Below are 19,290 nucleotides of genomic sequence, written 5' to 3'. Positions count from 1 at the left end.
TTTCAATCCCACTAGTAATCAAATAAATAAAAATCAAAACAAAAAAGAGGCCCCATTTTTTTCCTACAAAATTGGGGAGGAAACTAATTGCTACAATCATAACGGGTAAGTAAATTATGTTATAGCCTCTATGAAGATAATGTGTTATCAGGAACAAGGCATATAACATAATGGTAGAGATACAAATGTATATTGTGAAAAGAACTATGTAAAAATGTATGCATCTAAAATAAGACTGTAAGGGGTATATACAAAAATATTCTAGTTGGCTGTTAGTGTGAGAGTATTGGGAGTTTTGGTGGTTTTCTCTAAATTTTCAATAATATTACATTACTTTTATAATTTAAAAATTAGTTTCTGAAAATAGAAAAGCATGAAACAAATTAAAATTATTTGCATTAATCCTAAATCATGATTATACAAACACTTACCAACAAAGTTTACCAACAAAGAGTATTTTAGTTACTCGTTTGGGGGAAGACGTATCTTTCCTAGCAACAGATAAAACTGCATAAAAACTGTCTTCTTTAAAATTTTGCTATGAATTTTTCAAACATAGGGAAGAGTACAGGTAATAATAGAATGAGTATCCACTTGTCATCATTGAGACTTGACACTTGTTAACATATTCTACTTTGAAAAAATAAGGGCATTTTCTATACAATTTCAATACCAATAACAGAAGATATGAAATGATAGTAAGAAGTCAAAGTCATTTGAGTTAAAATTATATACCTTAATTTTGGCCATCAAAGCATCAATAGAAATTTCAAGATTCTTGATCTGTTTATTCATCTCTGGTTTTCCATCTTTCAATGCACTTACAACTTCATTAAATTCATCAAGTCGTTTTTTCAGTGTGCCCACCTTAACCAGGCCATCAATGCTGGACACAGAACATTTCATCAGAGTTTAATTTCACCATTTAATGCTTTGGGTTGATTTTTCATTTATAAATACTAAACAGATAGTGCCAAGTAGGATATTTCATTTGTTTTCAATATTATTTAGTATTCTCTTTTTCAGATCTCTTTTTGAGCGTTAAAAGAATTAAATGTGGGTGTGAATGACATTGATGCTTGCCAATAGGATTAAAGCCTTCTATGTTTAGATTATAGACTTTGAGAATTAAATTATAGAACTTAAAAGAGTTATCTAATCTCTTTGAAAAGGTATGATGGATCGATAGATATTCAGACCTCCAACTTTAAAAAGTCTAAATTAATAATGAAAGATTCGAATAAGAAATAATGACTAAATTTACAGTGAGACAATATAATCCCTACAGATGATCTTGAAAAATATGGTCAAAATATTAATGAGATGTTTTTAAAAACAACGTCAACTTGATATCATCAAGAAACTCAAATAACTAAGATAAACAGAATAAAAGAGCTTCTCTCAACCATTTATTTTAGCCTGTTATAGTGTTTACATTTTTGTAAGCCACTTCATATCCTTTTGTAGAATGAGGCAAGTAATGAAGTAATGAATCAATTAATTTCAAATATATATTACAAATAACAGATTAATATATTTTATAAAGAATGATATAGCATGAATTGTAAAGCATGAGAAAACTCCTTGAGTATCCAAACTGTCTTTCATTATGACTTTATTGCCAGTTTATATTAGAGTAATTAGGTTTTATAGGGTTATTTTTAGGCACTCTTCATCTTACCGGGGTTTGTGTCTCCTTTTGCAAAGCCACATTCGAACCGTTTTTTGTATTTTAATGCAGGCTTCTGCTCGATAGTTTATTTTGTTTTTCACTATGTGTAAGAGTAAATAAAGTGACAGAAAATTATTCAGTTTAAATTGGACATATAATATACATAAAAATTACATTGCCACAAAGCAATTCTCAAGAAATATAAAATTTCGATGAATATACTATATCAGACATCAAAATAAGGAAGTTTAACATTTCTTTAATTTCTTATACTGTTTTTTAACTTGTCACTAACCTGAAGCTCAAAATTTCTTGTACTTCTTAAAAATAAAAAGCATATCATGTACGTGGCCAGGTTTACATTTTAAATGCATTATTTCCCTACTGTGCTACCCTATGTTTCTCCAACTGTCCTAGGCAACACTTGTTCTATGAAATATGAACAGATGTATTGAAAAAGGATTTATCCATCAAATGAGTTTAGGAAAAGCCACACACTCTATCTCCTTTTGAAGATTTGCAACGAACATACAGAGTGAAGCCTCTGAGAATCCTACAGTAAAAGAATCTACTTAACTTCAGCTACCCAGAATTTTCTAGGATGACCTGAACTTGAAAATTTTTCTTTTGGAGGCAGTGTCTCACCCTCTTGCCTGGGTTAGAGTGCAATGGCATCATCATAGTTCACTGCAACCTCAAACTCCTGGGCTCAAGCGATCCTCCTGCCTCAGCCTCCCGAGTAGCTGAGAATACAGATGGGCACCACCATGCCCGGCTGGCTGACTGGCTGGTTGGGCTTTTTGTCTACCTATCTATTTATTATGTTTAAAAAATTTTTTGTACAGAAGGGGTCTCACTATGTTGCTCAGGCTGGTCTTAAACTTCTGGCCTCAAGCGCATTACCAACTATAGTGATATGCATTTATATATTTCCCTTTTTGACCTATTTCTTTATGAATACAGTTCATTTGCTCATAACTGCTATACACATGCATCCCTGAGTGTTTACTCTTGCAAAAATATGTCATTATTGCCTATTTTATTGTGTAAAGTGGCCTATGAAGTGTTCTGTTGTGTTTTTATGTTTCTTAAATTCCCTTTTAAACATTTAAGTAAATATCCTTTAAATAATTTTCTAATTATTTTTTTCCAGAACTATATTTTCAGAATTTTGATCTTTTGGGATTCCAACATTCGGGATTATGGTATTTGGGATTGTGTCTTTCAGGATTCTGATTGGCTCCCTGTCAAAGAACAGGATCTAAGAAGGGAATGTAGGAGAAGAGGCTAACATGAAAAACTGAAACCCCACGACCCTGAAAGACATTCTAAGAATTTAGACTTTGCCTTCTACTAAAGGAGAGACATAAAAGGCTTTTAGTTTAGAGACAGAACTCTGGGAAGCCAGGAAAATCAGTTTGGGAGCTACTGAAATTATTATGCAAGAGGGGGAAAGGGGCTCCACTGAGGCATTGGCAATAAAAAGGAAGGAATGTCAATGTTTGGAGGAGGAATCAGTAGGATTTGGTGACTGACAAGATTTCAGGGATAAAAAAGGAAAGACAGCTACAATCTTGAAATTTTTGACATGGGTATTAGATGCCATATAGGTGGAAAGAGAAAAGTTCTGGTTTAAGTCTCTGAGATGAGTGGATGGTGTTGAGGGGTGGGCGGAGAGAGGGAGAAAAGAATCCAGTTAGTGAGCTCTGTTTTGTGTAAGGTACAATGAAATCGATATCCCATAACACATTCAGATAAAGGAAGTGGCCGGGTGCGGTGGCTCACGCCTGTAATCCTAGCACTCTGGGAGCCCGAGGTGGGCAGATCGTTTGAGCTCAGGAGTTCGAGACCAGCCTGAGCAAGAGCGAGACCCCATCTCTACTAAAAAAAATAGAAAGAAATTATATGGACAGTTAAAAATATATATAGAAAAAATTAGCCGGGCATGGTGGTGCGTGCCTGTAGTCCCAGCTACTCGGGAGGCTGAGACAGGAGGATCGCTTGAGCTCAGGAGTTTGAGGTTGCTATGAGCTAGGCTGACGCCATGGCACTCACTCTAGCCTGGGCAACAGAGTGAGACTCTGTCTCAAAAAAACAAAAACAAAAAAAAACAAAAAAAAACCCAAAAAACAGATAAAGGAAGTATCATACACCCCCCAAAATTTTTTTTAAAACTCTACAAATACCAGCTTATCACATACTATGCATGAGGTATTGCTTAAGGATCCAGGGACATAGTGTGAACAAAAGTCAGTCCCTGTTGCCCAACATTCAGCTCTGGGACAACTTTACAACATTCCACAAACCATCTCACTTCTAAAATAACAGAAGATCTTGGTGTGAAGGAATACACCTACATTTGATGACTGAGAGTGAGCACCACTGAACTTTCTTCCAGCGACTGCAGACTAGCCAGTGATTAACTCTTTTAACCAACTCTGCTAAGTGGTCAGGGTCAGACTTCATAATCTGATCAAATTCTGCAAACTAGGAAGTAAAATAACTTAGTATCAGTATTAAAAGAGAAATGTGTTTAAGCATACAGAAAGACACAAAGTAAACAGAATTCAGGTCCAAAATCTAACTTTCTGAAAATGGTCGCATGCCAATTACACAGACACGTCTTAGAGCATATAGCAAACCCAAACACACTTGGCCACATTGTGCTTCTCCTTTCCTCCTTCCTTCATGAGCTTTTTTTGGAGGTAAGAGAGGCTACTCATTGCTAGGTAGCAGATTCAATAATAAGAGTAGAAAAAAAATCTCAAATGACTTAATTATAGATGGTTGGCAAGGCTTTACTGAGAAAAGAATGAAAAAGGACTAATATATCTCTGAATTGGCCCACCCACGTTTTCAGATATGCTTATGTAACTCTTGACAAGTGAAGGTCAGCTATAGAGTATCAGGTACCACACCAACACTATTCTGTTCCTCCCAATCCTCATCCCCGTTTTGGATAGAGATAAGAAATTGCTATTAAAAGCCAGACAACAAAAATAAAACAGCCATTAGGTTCTTAATAAAATAAAATGCATTATTTCCACTATTTACACCAAATTCCATACTGATTTCTACCCTTTACCAAATTTCCCACTACAATATTAAGGATGTCACACACCAATCAACATAACAGCTTCTTACAGTCAAAATTAAATTAAAGGTAACATAATGAGATTAAAGATCTTTGAATGTTTGCCTTAGGCTTTCAAGAAATCCTTCTAATTTTTCTGGAAGGAAACAAGACCAAGTGCTTTCTCTATCAGGCTATTCTTAAATAATTACTGTAGTTCTGAAATAAGAGAAATGTTGAGTTTATGATAAATATGTATGTTTAAAGTTAAGCCAACTATGAACATTTATATATTCTTTTTCTCTTAGTTTTTCTTCTTGTTTAGGAAATGGTGTGGGTCCTCTGCACTAAAAATATTCACAGGGAAGTACATACATTGGTAATGCACACATACCTTTCATCTCCTGTTTAAAAATGAAAAATCACATTTATTTACAATGATTAATTTATCTTTCAAGACACTAGAGGTATTAAATGATTCTGCTAAATCAAGCAAGTATGGTTGGCTATTTAAATATAGTAATAATCATGTTAAAAATCATGAGGATGCAATTATCCAATCAATATTAAATAAGTTAGGAATGGTCAAAATAGTATTACTAACAGATTGTAAATAGCATTTAGATATTTCTGTACTGAATATATTTGTTATGAAGTATTCACAACAAAGTTATGAAGCATTCTGTAACTCAGCCTCATAATTTAGTATGAGAACTTATGAATACTAAAACTATATAGGACTATGTATTGGCCTAAAAAAATCATGTTACATTCAAAAGTATTTATACATTCATTCATTCTAGAGCTTGAGAGAGGTCAGCACAAACTCCAATCCAACTTTCTTCTCCTTATTCATCTACCATACTTTAGTGGAGCTTCTTCTCACAATGAAAACTCAAAAGTACTGTGAAAATCTCAAACCACTGAGGACTGAATTAATATGTTTTAGAAAAGCTTCTGATGTTTAAAATGCAAGTATTTTCTTCCAATACTTACTTATGTATTTAATCCTTAGTTAAGTAAAAAAAAAAAAAAAAAAAAAGTCAAGTAAATAGTGCTCCAATTCCAATACTTCAAAAGCTGAATAAAGCTGTAAAAATCATATACAGAGCATTACACATTATAAACTTCTCACAAGCAGGGAAATTGTGTATGTGTATGTGTCCACACATATACACATATGTATTTCATGATGTTAGCGACCATATCATTCAAGAACACCACAAATCATTAAATACTTAAAAATATTCACTAATCCCAACTATCCATATTCATCATGTTAAAGTTTAAAATAAAAATATATATTTACCTTGCCAGGTCTAAAAAACACTTTTGTTAACCCAAATTTGTAGTCAACTTCGTTTAAGCCCAAAGCTTTAAAAAGAGCCTGAAAAATAAAAGTTAAAAAGTTAAATGCCAACTAGTAATTAGTAGGAAAGACAAGTTTATAGCTAAGACATTTCAATTTGAGTGGCATTTGTACCTTACAAAATAGTCTTGGATCCAATCTTGCAAGTTTATCTGGCATATACTTTTTATACATGTTATAGAGTTCATGAAATGAAGCTCGGGATGGAAAACCACCTTGCATCAAGTCCAAAACAGAGACCATGCCTGGATTCATAAACAAACACAAATCACTACCAATCACCATAGGGAAGTCTACGATCACATTTGAATGAGCAATTTCATAAATTATTTAGAAATGGATGATTTACAGGAATTATCAGCAATGAAATATTACATAAGAAATATTATCTTTATACTCAATATGTCCCAACTTACCCACCACCTAAAACTACTGCAGTTGAATTTCATCTAACACCAGTAAGACTAACCATTTCCTAGAGGCAAACTATTAGTCTCTAGAAAGCTCAAATTTAGTTTGCATCTTTTTTTCTGCTAGAAGTCTGTGTCATAAACACAGTATATAAAGCAAAGCCCTGCATTAGACCACTTTCCAAGTCCCTGAGGTTAATTTTAGAATAAGATTTCTAATGCAGTCTATAAAAAGTAGTCAAATACATTCCCAAATTCTCACCAGAGCTTAAACAGAACAAATGGAAAAGCAAGAAGAGCTCATTATTTCACCATAAAGACCCCCTTTCACTCACTTCTCAAAGAAACTGGTCTACTGCGATGATGAGTCTATCGGATGAATATCTATTTTCAGTGTAACTCTAGAAAGTGTTTAATATGAGCCTTGAATCAATGTAAGCTTTTCAGATGAGAAAAAGTGTAAAACAGACAGGAAAGGCTCAATAGCTATAAGTAATGCCAGAAATTTTGTTTATAATAAGAACTGAATTTCAGTCTCTGGGACTATTCAAATCAATGGAGAAAAGATTATACAATAAAAAGTGTTATGACAAATGGCCAGCCATTTGGAAAACAAAAATAACAGGAGATCCTTATCTCACTCCTTACATACCAAATTCTTGCAGTCAAAAATTTAAATTAAACAAATGAAACTATAAAAATGTTTTAAATGAGTGAATTTTTACTTTAAAATAATCTCATAGGAAAGGTGGCCTTTCTAGTCAGCTTGAATTTTAATCTATTTGACTGCAAAGGTATAAAATATCAGTAGCACTCAAGAATTGATAACAGCATAGGCAAACACACACGTGCATTCTTAGTGGAACAGTAAAGCTGTGTAAAAACTTTGGATAGCAATTTGGAAGTATTTATCCAAATATTCAAAGGCTCAGTAAATCTATCCTACAACTTTTTATACTTGTGGGCAAAGATATGTGTAGATAATGTTCAGATGTCCTCGGGGTCATTGTGATAATAGAAAAAAAACAGAAATAACTTAAATATGAATTGATTAAATTATGGTACCACCAACCATATGATAGAATATATTAATTAAAAAGAATAGAAAAGAGTTTTATCTAACCAGTATAAAAAATACATCCAAGACATAGAGTTAAATGGTCAAGCCTGAGAAGTAAGACTTCTTTTTACTTATAATATTCTGTACTATTTAATTTTTATTACTATGAACATATAAACTATTATAATTTTTAATTAATGAAACACATAAAGGAAATCATTCCTATAGGAGAAAATCTCCAGAACTCAATTTAGTTCTAGGCTCTGCTTGGAGAAATAGAAGTAAAGTTTGGTTGGTACTGTCGCAGTGCACAGGCTTGAGATGGGAGGGAATATGGAACATTTAAGGAAGTAAAATGAAAGTTAGTGTGGCTGGAGCACAGAGAAGACAGAGAGAGTGGTAAGAGATGAAGCTACGGACACGTGGGCCAGGCCATATGGGACCTCATATGCTACTAGGATTTTGCTCTTCGCCCTAATATCAATGGAGCCATTAGAACATTTTAAGCAGTAAAAAGATAAGATGATTAGAGATAAGCTGATCATTGAATGCATGAGAAAAACAGGCGGAGCAGATGCAAGGAAGATACTTAGGAAGCTACAGCAAAAACCCAGGTCAGATATGGTGCAGTTTGGATGGGAGTACTAGGACTCACTGTTTAGGAGGTTATGATCAATGGGACTCGGAGAGCCTTAGATAGAGAATAGACACCTGTGCTTTTCAACATGACAGTCACTAGCCACATGTCCTGTAGCTGCACTGGCCACACATGACTATTAAATTTAAATTTTAAAAAATTAAAATTAAATAAAATTAAAAATTTAGTACCTAAGTCATACTAGCCACACTTCAAGTACTCAATAGCCAAAAGTGTCCAGTGGCTACTATATTGGATAACACACATACAGAATATTTTCACTGCCATACAAAATTCTACCGGACAGCACTGATATAGAATGAGAAGAAAAACAGGCCTGACCCCAAAACTAAACAACTCTAACAAATAATATCCAGGTAGAAGAGAATGAGCCTACAGAGAAATCAGGAAAGACCAGAGAATTCAAAAGCAAAGCAGGGACATATGCTGTTTCAGAAGCCAAGGGATATGTTAAAGGGATTGGCAGGAGTCAAATGTGGCTGTGAAGTCCACTAAGATAAGAACTGCAAAATGGACATTTGATTTAGGATCAAGCCAATCTCTGGTGACCTTGTCAAGGTGGGGGCTAAATTCTCTTGGTGTTAAAGAGTGAGTGGAAGGCAGGAGACTGAGAAAGCAAGAATATTCTTGTAGAGAAAAGGAACAAATGGAGAAAAACAGCGAGGAAGAAGATAGGGAGGTTGCTGAAAGGAAATGTGGGTCAGAAATGAGATTTTAGCATGTTTAAATGGTAACAGGAGAGATCCAACTCAAAGGGAATTGTTCAATATACATAATCAGTACTGAAGAGTCATGAGAAGAGATGGATTTCAAGGAATAATAAGCCTCAGCTAGGAAGAGAGGTGGGAGCTTTCTTAATAGGAGGGAAGGTTATGTAAGTAGGCAGAAGTGCTTAACAGCAAACAGGTAAAGCTTAAGGTTTTTTATTAAAGAGGGAAGGCTCAGAGATTTGAGGACAACAACATGGGCCTGACTGGTCTCTGTAGAGAAACACAACACGCCGACCAGGGAAACATGACAGAACAAGTTTGAAAGCCTTTTGAAAGCCAGGGATCATGAATTTAATTGGCACCAATTTGTCTTTCCTACCAACCCTGCGCAGACAAGGAGGAGGGACAGAATTAGATTCATCAATATCTAGGCTGCTGTAAGAAGGGTCAGGGGCAGGTCCAGATCTGGGGGTGGGGCCCATTAAGAAAAGAACACAAAATCGCAAATTACAAAAATAATACAAAATTAAGTGCAGGGCTTTGGAAGGGATTTATATAAATGAAGGACCCTGAAGCTTGAGTGACCTCAGCTTCATGGTAAATCTGTCTGTGAGAGGAACAAAATAAGGAGTCTGACAGGCAAGGGAGTCTAAGGAAGTGTCAGGGCCCTAGCTGCATCTAAAGGTAAATAAAGGAGAAGGCTGGTGCCTTGGGAGGAAGCAGGGGTAGTCCGGGTGGGGACGGAGGTTGGGCATGGCGCTCAGGGAAATCAGGGGAGCAAAGTCAGACATGGCAGGCAGGTGAGGAAGTGACAGTTTAACCAAGTGCATAGAAGTGTCACAGAAGCCGAGGAGGGCATTGTGCCGTTTTCATTTTTTCACAGTGGTGGAGCAGGAAGCAAGGACACTAAAGCCCACCTCCTCATGCAGTTAGTTGTGTGGGGAATGAGAAATGAACTGCTGCGGACTGAGAAGGCCATAGGAGAGCAGCTGACTTAAAATAAGAGATCCAGGTTTGCCATTAAAGAGTTCTCATAAATGTTACGTCAATGATGTAAAATAGTTTATTTCACAATAAACTATAACCCAATATTGCTCATGTAATTTGCCATTAACACTTTTCTTATAATTAAAGAAAATATAAGATGAAAATCTCATTGCACTTTAAAATAATCAAGATAATGACGAATTATTTGAAAACACTGGACCTATTAAATTGCATTTGAGCTGCAACTACTGACACACACTGACACACATTATGAAAATGTGGAAATACCTGAACATTGAAGTTGAGACAGAATTTGAGCACCCTCAAAGTGGTGGCTTGTCATCTTTAAGTTAGGTTTGATGCAACGAATAAAGCTTGCTCCCTACGAAAATAAAGGTACTTTTTGAAACAACAAATACAGCATCCTTATTTTTCTATTTCTATGAATACCAGCAACTTTCAAAGCAAATTAATGTTAACATATGAAATTTTTGAAATAATTACTTAAGGAATTAAAACGTTTATCAGCATACTTTATAATTTCTAAGCTTAGAATGAATTTTTGCATTATAAATTAATAGTACTAGAAAAATATTTTAGATCTGAACGCCAAAAACTGCAAAAAGGAAAGTCTCTCACTGTAAAATATTTTTTTTTTTTTTTTTTTTTTTTTTTTTTTTTTGTTGAGACAGAGTCTCACTTTGTTGCCCAGGCTAGAGTGAGTGCCGTGGCGTCAGCTTAGCTCACAGCAACCTCAGACTCCTCGGCTTAAGCGATCCTACTGCCTCAGCCTCCCGAGTAGCTGGGACTACAGGCATGCGCCACTATGCCCGGCTAATTTTTTTTTTTCTATATAGATTTTTAGTTGTCCATATAATGTCTTTCCATTTTTAGTAGAGACGGGGTCTCGCTCAGGCTGGTCTCGAACTCCTGACCTTGAGCAATCCACCCGCCTCGGCCTCCCAGAGTGCTAGGATTACAGGCGTGAGCCACCGCGCCCGGCCACTGTAAAATATTTTTAACAATATTTGAACAACACATGTGATTTGATTCTATACTTAAATGTATTTGTATGCAATATTTCTGTGATAAGAAAATTGCCCTAGGAAAAGAGGAATAAATAAAATTATGCCCCTTAAAACTTAGGCTAAAGTGTTAAAAAAAAATCCTTTTAATAATTCTACTTCAAAAATACCCAGAGGTCCCTAAGCTGCACCCCTGCACATTTTAAAGTTTTGTTTATTAAATAATATTTTTAAAAGCTTAAAGGCATTTTGAATCAATTATATCAGATTATGCTGAATGAGGCAGAAAGCACACTGATTATGTATACAATGAGACTGCTGAGTGCTGATGCTAATATACTAGACATCCAAATAACTGCTTCTCTTCAGAGTAGTTACCTTGCAAAACTGAATAATTATTTCAACAATGATGCTCACTGCAAACACTTCTAGAACACATTTTAGAAATGCCTTCTTTTCAAAATGACTACTTGAAAACAAAGCGTACTCAGTCAAGCACTTGGATGTGTGTAAAATGACTACCTTGGAATCATGCTTCATTTATATAAACCACATATTAAATTTCTTTCTATGGTGTTTTTTTGATTTCAAAAAACAGGGTGGTTCACTAAAATGTATAGTTAAAAAATAGGCTCCTAACAAATTTTGCCTCCATAATAGGGCATAAAAATATTAGGTTCATTTTTTCCACATCAACATTGTATGTCTGGAGAATATTACTATGAGAGTAATAAAACGAGGGTGAATTACATGCTTAATCTTTAATCCTAAAAAAATACATTCTCCTTCTCTATAATTACTGATGATTAACACCTGCCTGAAACTACAGGATAATCTTAATTTAATAATATTCAAAGAGTTCTACATATTTCTAAAATAATTTGGCTTCACGTACATATGTGACCTTTCTTCAGAACAAACCTAATCAAATGATAACCATTTTAAAAGTTCATTTTTTTTAATAAAGGGAATACGCTTTAAAAGGTATTTCTAATTATTCCAGGTTACTATGCTTAGTTGTATAATTAGTAATCATAATTTTAGAGGACCGTTTTTAAAAAACTCTGTTTTCTTTTTAGGAGTACTCACAGTACTTCGAAGTTTATCCAGAAGCAAATTTAACTGTGTCTGTGAAAGAAAGGAAATCAGTTTATTTTGAAAAGCGAAAGTATACAGTGTCATGAGTTAATATTAGCGCTCCACTATTAGAATAAAACAACATGCAATAACATCCACATATAACACATTATGATTTAGCAAAGTCCTAGTACACAAACTCTTTACGAGACACAGCATCATGCAAAATGGCTAATGTAATGTCAAGGAAAAGAACTCACTAGTTTCTTACACAGAACTTGTGTAATTAAAAAACTAAAAATTAGCTATACTAAAAAAATATACACACATTTGTAGGTGGGATGAATGAGGAAAAAATGTATAGGCAATGAAAATGAAAATAGTGGGGATGCATTTAATAAGAGATCAATAGTACAGTATCTGAAATGTGGCAAACTAGGTGTAGTGTGTGTCACACACCATTAAGAAGGAAGACGTTTAAAATATACACTAATGGTAGACATATTAGAATTGTCTTATGGAACACTTAGCATAAACTAAATTGCCCTGTCTAGCTACAGATACTCTCTTTATTATTTTAAAACATTTCACATTTCAATTATTTTTAAAAACTTGGACAATTTTCTAAAAAAAATTGACAATGAACATTACAAGTTACTATGCTTTTCTGTTTTTATAATATTGATCATAATTTTATTCTGGTTTGGTACTTAAATTCATTTATTCACTTTAATACTCTGCAAAGTAAATTAATTATGTAAAATTCTTATGCCTGGATTTTATAGTGAGATGATTATACTACTTAGAAAAGACAAATTAAAATGTTAATTCTTAAATTAACATATTGTATTAATCATAGCTATAATTAATAACAGGCATACTTTACTGAACGCTTTCTATGAGTTAAGCACTACTCAAAGCTTTTCACGGGCATTATCATGTTTAATCCTAATTAACGATAAAACAAACTAATCCTGATTAAGGATATATTAGCTGCATTTTACAAATGAAACCACTGAGGTCCAAGGAGATAAATAACTTGCCCAAGATTATTGGAGCTACTAATGGCAAAGCCATGATTTCAACATAAGCCTGACACCAAGTTTCATTCTTCTATCTGTAATACCACTACAGTATCCTTCATATATACTGAGAGGCTTAAGTTATTAAAATGGAATAAATCTGTCATTGAATTAAAGAAATACAGCCATACCCTACTTATCTGGTTAACAGAGTTCTGACAATCAATCTAGACCACCACATAACTGAAAAGCAAGTTAAGAGCCACTGATTTGGAAAGAAAACAACTATCACACAGTCCATGCTCCTTAATCCACAGATTAATAAGCACAGTGTTCTCCAAAAAAAAAAAAGAGATAAAGTCAAAAGAATAGAAGCAGCAAAAGTAAACTAATAGCAGCTGAGAAAAAAGGAAAGAAACTCAATTATCAAAAAACAGCAGTCAAGGATCATAAGGCATAAGGGTAAACCGCCTTATGCAACTTATGCTTTATTGGTATTTTTTTATCTTAAAGCATACAAATATTCATGTTTATAATAGGATAAGACTTCCATCAAAAGGGATGACCTTTTCTAAAACAGTAAAAGGTTTATGTTTCAATAACCTGAAAAAGTACTTTTCAGTGGAAAATTTTTCGTCTGCAATGCTGCTGGATAACTGAAGTATTGCTTATAAATGATAGCCAGTTTTGTTCTTACTGCCTTACATAATTCGAGCTTAATTTAATGAGCTATTCTGCCATATTTAAAATTAAGAACATCATTAATATTTCATTTCAAAGTATCTCAGAGAAAAACATATGTGAAATATTTTTAGTATCACTGAGTTATAGCTTTTAGTAGTCTAAGGTAAAAAATACATCTTATTATATATAAGCAATTATAAGGCATTTCAGGGCTCAACATAAAAGATTATTTAAACCAAAGAAGAATTTTAGGAATGTTTTTATTGTCTAAAACTTCAAGTATTGTTCTTATCAACAATCCTACTATAATACTGCAGTAGGAAAATACTTCATGAATGATAGGCATTTCATATAGTCTAATATACTATTTTAAAACCAATGTTATCAAATGCCTATTCAGAAATTAAAGAATACCCAAATAAGGGGAAAAAACTGCTCACTGAGAGAATCAGGAACTCACAATTAATATAGCTTATAACAAAATTCAAGGCTTTTTATTCAGTTACCTAAAAATGTATTATGAGCTTTCCTTTTTATTTATGTTTAAGCATTAAAAAAAATCTAACTCTGATAAACACAATTTTATCAAGTTAATTATTTAGAGCCCATTTCAATCCAAAAGGATTTGAGGAGGCTCATACTATCAGTCAGTATCACAATATCCTGATACTTAAATATTGGTCCTAATTATATCATTTTCAATATTTATATACATACAATGAAGGGCAAATGTAGAGTTGTATTATAAATATAATAATAATAAATTGTGGAAATGTATATGAGATCAATTAATTCTATTTCTTTGTTCTATGTATTATAGTTTGTTGTTCATTAAACTTGTAATTTTTTGAATTATTTTTCCTATGTTAAATATTCAACAATTAGAAACAATTAGTAGTGTTCCATTTCTAAGACACACCTTGTTGACATTCCTTGCCAGAGCTCAAAGAATAAAACCCTGATCCAAAAATAATAAAACAAATGAAATATTCTTCAATGTTAAACAAGCAATTTAAAGAGTTTGCCACACTGAAGCACGTATTTTTTTACAGAAGTTATTAAAAGCTTTAATCAAATTTTAGTGTGATATGCGCACCCATAATGCCACTGTGAGAGAAAACACATTGAAAACAAATTACAAACTGAATCATTAACTTGAGATGGGCCCTTTTTAGCATGGCAGCCACTTTATAAACAGGAGTCCATGAAGGTGATCATTTACCTGAAGCCCCTGGCTGTGCCTGCTTTTCCTCTCAACTCAACTAGTCCTCTCTAGCCATCCCGAGCTGGACTACTCCAGCCAAAACAAAACTGCTGAATGAGGAAGGAAACAGAAAACACATGGGAAAGAGAAGGTTTGAAGGTCAACCAGACAGTATGCAGAAGCAAGAACATTAGGAGAAGCAACCAGATATGTTAAGAACCAAGAAAGAACACATTCAGAAAACTGCAAGCTTTTCTGTATGTTCAATTATTAGGCCTACATTATGATATTTTACATACAAATATCAACAATGCAGGGTCTGCTATTGAACTTCACTTGTGGGATTTCTGACAGTGATCTACTTTATCCACTTTAGAAAATAAAACAATATATTTCATTTTAAATGCAGTAAAAAATTCAAATAATTTATCTAACACAAATACCTTAAACTTGTTTCCCACGCTGATGAAGCTAAGTTTCCCTGCTTTTTGTTTAGTATCTTTGTTGTTATTGGTGGATGATTCAAATAATTCCCGTATAAACTTATCCCGGGATTCACATATCAAGGATTCAAGAGACATATGTAAAGCATCATTGTTTTTCTCCACAAACTGGGTCTGAAAAATAAGTTAGACATGAATGTTTCAGTACATCTTACAATAATATCCCTTAATGTCCAACAGAACTTTCTGTGATGATAGAAATGTTCTATATCTGCACTGTCCAATTCAGTTGCCATTAGTCAATGTGGATATTGAGCACTTTAAGTATGGTTAGTGTATTGGAGAACTGAATTTTTAATTTCATTTAATTTAAATTTAAATAGCCACATGAGGCTACAAGCTATCATATTGTACAGTGCAGCTTCAACGTTAAATGGTTTTCTCCTTGTAAAAATTATACTCACTGTTTCATAGCACACTGCCCCTGCAAAATGCCTGATAATGAAGCCTTCATCATCTCTGATGTTTCTATGAACTGCCAGTTTAGATTTTCTGGGAATCTGAAAAACAACATATACGTGAGTTATTAAGGTATCAAAAATATATTACATAATCTTCCTTTAGAAAACATCTGAGATATAAAATACTTAAAAGTATAAAGGAAATTTTAACATATTCCACAATTGTACTGCTTTTTAAACATCTAGAATGCCTTAAAGTATCAGTGAAATCTAGCAAATATTTGGTGTAATCTCTTAGGAGGGAAAATAGGCGTTAAGACAAAACACACACACACACAAACCCCAAAAGCCCACTATTTAGAAGCACATGCAAAACATAGTTGGTATTTTATAAAGTTACCCTCCTATTTCTAAAGTAGTGGTTCTGACCTTGGTGCTGTATTAGAATTACCTGGAGGACTTTTAAATCTCCCAAAGTCCACACCATTTCTATCAGGCAATTCCCATGTGCAGCCATGTAAACACCTGAAATCAGCATAGAGCCTCTCCCACTTTTTCACACCATACGTCCTAACATATTTACACAATGAGCGTGAATCTATTTCAAGAAAACTAAACCATTTTAGGGTTGGTTGTACCATTTAATTATCTTACTATTTGTGTCATATTTAACGTTTCCAAAATGCTTTCACATACAAGCCCCTATCTGACTCTCAAAATAATCAAAGGTTAAGCGAGATAATCTCATTCAAAAATGAGGAAACTAAACTAAGAAAACGAGTCAGATACGGACTCTGCAGCCAAACCCACCCATTTTTGCATGCCATACTGGGTAGGTCACTCAACCTCTCCTTGTATGTTTCCTCATCTGGAGCATGGGGAGACTAATAGAATTAAATGAAATAATTCAAGTAAAAGTATTAGAACAGTGCCTGGCACATATAAGTGTTCAATAAATAGTTATTACATTTATTTTCAAAAACATACAATAATAAGAATTCCCTATATAAATCAGGACTTACTGCTTTACTCTAGTTCTCATTTGAGAAAAGCAGCCAAAGCCCATTTCTGACGCTTCAGTTTGCTAATCTTTGAGTTACATGCCTCTGAGATCCTGGTCACAATTTTGTTGACTAGCGATCAGTACCCTTGGTAAAGGTAACTGTGCATTCACAGGGTGGTCATAACAAAGACCAGTGAGCTGTGAATAAATAGGACGGTATACCCAGCTTCAATTTTAGCAAGTTTTGTTGAGGATACGTATTTTTTTATTTTTATCTCCACTGAGGTAACAGAAACAGGCTCCATATTACAAGAAATAATTAAAGACACAGAAGAACTTCAAGTCAATGTGGCAGTTGGTTGTGGGATTTCAGTCCCTAGGGAAGGTTAACACAATTACATCAGCTAGTCAAGTAAATACATTTACCCTATTTACCACTGCTTTTGTGAAGGATGAATGGAAACAAAAATATTTGTTACCATTCACTCAAGCTCCTGGAGCCATCAAAGCAATGATCGTTATGCTATGTTACAATCTCAAAATAATATACAGTATGGGATGCCTGATAGCTCCCTAATTCCACTAAGCAACTAAACAGCTTTACTTTCTCTCTCTCTCTTTTTTTTTTTCATTGTTGTCATCTTTAAGATGAGGTTGTACTATCTTTGTGGTTGAAAGTAACATCCATATTTCTCTGTGCTAGTCAGGCTTTTTCTGGACCCAAAGATGGAGGTGTGCTTGTATTACCTCAGCTGATAATGGCTGAATGAAAAGACAAACAGAATTAGGTGAACACAGGGAACACCTCAGTAGCCACACAGTCCAGCCTCCTGGTGAACAGCTTGACTTTTCACTGCTACAAGGATTCAAGCGGTTCAGGAACCAGGTCTCCTGGCCCTTTTAGAGTGCACCGCTCATTTATTTCTACTGTTCTGTGTGTCTGTTTTTCCCTTTACTCCACCTAATCCTTCTATTGTTTCAGCTTCTATTTCCTTCTCTGAGTATATTTTCCATTCAAAACTCCCTAGGAAAGAGGATTAAAGTGAATTGGCTGACCACTATCTAATACGCATTGCTTCCACCAGTCAAGAGTTCTAAGCCACAACCTTCACTGCTGGTCTTACAAATGTGCAAATGGTTGCTTGCAACTTTAGGTGCTAACCCCTGGAACATGATCAAAGTCACATCATACAAAACAAAGCAATTCATAGTCACTTAGCTCAAAAGGGAGACCATGAAGACAGCAGGTAAATCTCTTTGTTAATCTTAGACAGGTGAAATGTACTTTTCATCCAGAGAAAAGGGCCTTAATTACACAGATCATTATCACCAAAAGCATATATAAACTAAATGCCCATCTATATAAGATGCTGTGCTGCATATAATATAGTTGCTCTAAATCCTATAAAATTTATGATTCTAATTATCTAATAATATCTAATATCTAGTGCATCTTTTTAATGATTTCTTTTCCCACCACAGAGTCTCAGTTTTAGAATGGCAAACTCACTGTGAGTCGGAAATGATCCTTGTGCTTTTGGTGAACTGCAGATGTAAAATGTTGATCACTTGGCTGGGGAAGGCGATTTTCTTCATCCAAAATATCCAGTATTCCCACTAATTTTGCTTCAATTAAATCTATTTCAAACAATGGAAATACTCATAGTAGGGTAAAAACAACATTTTACAGATATGTGAACAATTTACTGATTGCAAATTTCAAGGACTGATCAAAAACAACATAACAGATAATTCTGTAAGTATTCTCTCAAAAGCTATAGAGAACAGAAGGATTTTTATTTCAAATCCGGCCTTTTATTAGAAAGTAATACCATATATTTAATATAGGTCTTAGAAAAACAAGCCCGTAAAGAAGGCACTAATGTAATAACCATTCCATTTGTAAGCTAGGATAAGCAGCTAAGGAACCAGAAAATTCTCCTTTTCCAGATGACATCTGTATGCAAAGTGAAGTAAAAATATAGAAGCTTTTGCAGGCATAGCTTTTTAGTAATACTTTTAGAAACTGATCTAAATGCTTTCAAGCAAAACTTTTCAATAACAGCATATCTTTATGCTCCTTCCATTCATTCATTTGAATTTCCTGCCTATTCAAAATATATGTAAAATGTAAACTGCTTACACACAATATATAAGAATTGTTGAGTGAGACAGCACTATAGGAAGAGAAATGGAGATTCTAATTGCACTGGTCAGAAATTGATGCTTCTTGGGCAAGTAGTGATAGTGATGGAGGGGCATGTTGAATTAAAGCTATAAACTCGAGTATTCTGAAGGAGGTATAGGTAGACTAAAAGATAAATGGAAGGGGAGAAGTTCCAGACAAGATATCAAACCGCACAGTCAAAGACACAAGCAAGAAAGGGTACAGCATGTTAAGGGAATGCTGAGTAGACTAAGTGGGATGTGAA

The 19,290-nt window shown here is 34.2% G+C and overlaps 1 protein-coding gene across 5 annotated transcripts in view; it reads right to left on the bottom strand.

Annotated features, from left to right (window-relative positions):
* The window catches only part of MYO6 (myosin VI), a 137,027-nt gene that overhangs the window by 20,297 nt on the left and 97,440 nt on the right, over positions 1-19,290 (bottom strand). For all 5 annotated transcript variants that reach the window (XM_069488911.1, XM_069488909.1, XM_069488912.1 and 2 more), the window contains exons 16-25: positions 18,369-18,496; positions 15,859-15,954; positions 15,395-15,568; positions 12,054-12,092; positions 10,228-10,321; positions 6,229-6,359; positions 6,055-6,132; positions 4,030-4,159; positions 1,682-1,772; positions 736-886 (exon numbers count right to left, since the gene is read on the bottom strand). In XM_069488911.1, coding sequence (XP_069345012.1) covers positions 736-886; positions 1,682-1,772; positions 4,030-4,159; positions 6,055-6,132; positions 6,229-6,359; positions 10,228-10,321; positions 12,054-12,092; positions 15,395-15,568; positions 15,859-15,954; positions 18,369-18,496 — 1,112 coding nt within the window. The remainder of the gene's footprint in view (positions 1-735; positions 887-1,681; positions 1,773-4,029; positions 4,160-6,054; positions 6,133-6,228; positions 6,360-10,227; positions 10,322-12,053; positions 12,093-15,394; positions 15,569-15,858; positions 15,955-18,368; positions 18,497-19,290) is intronic.

The sequence above is a fragment of the Eulemur rufifrons genome, chromosome 15 (genome assembly GCF_041146395.1).
Source record: "Eulemur rufifrons isolate Redbay chromosome 15, OSU_ERuf_1, whole genome shotgun sequence".
NCBI classification, from domain to species: domain Eukaryota; kingdom Metazoa; phylum Chordata; class Mammalia; order Primates; family Lemuridae; genus Eulemur; species Eulemur rufifrons.
This window is presented reverse-complemented; position numbering and strand designations above follow the sequence as displayed.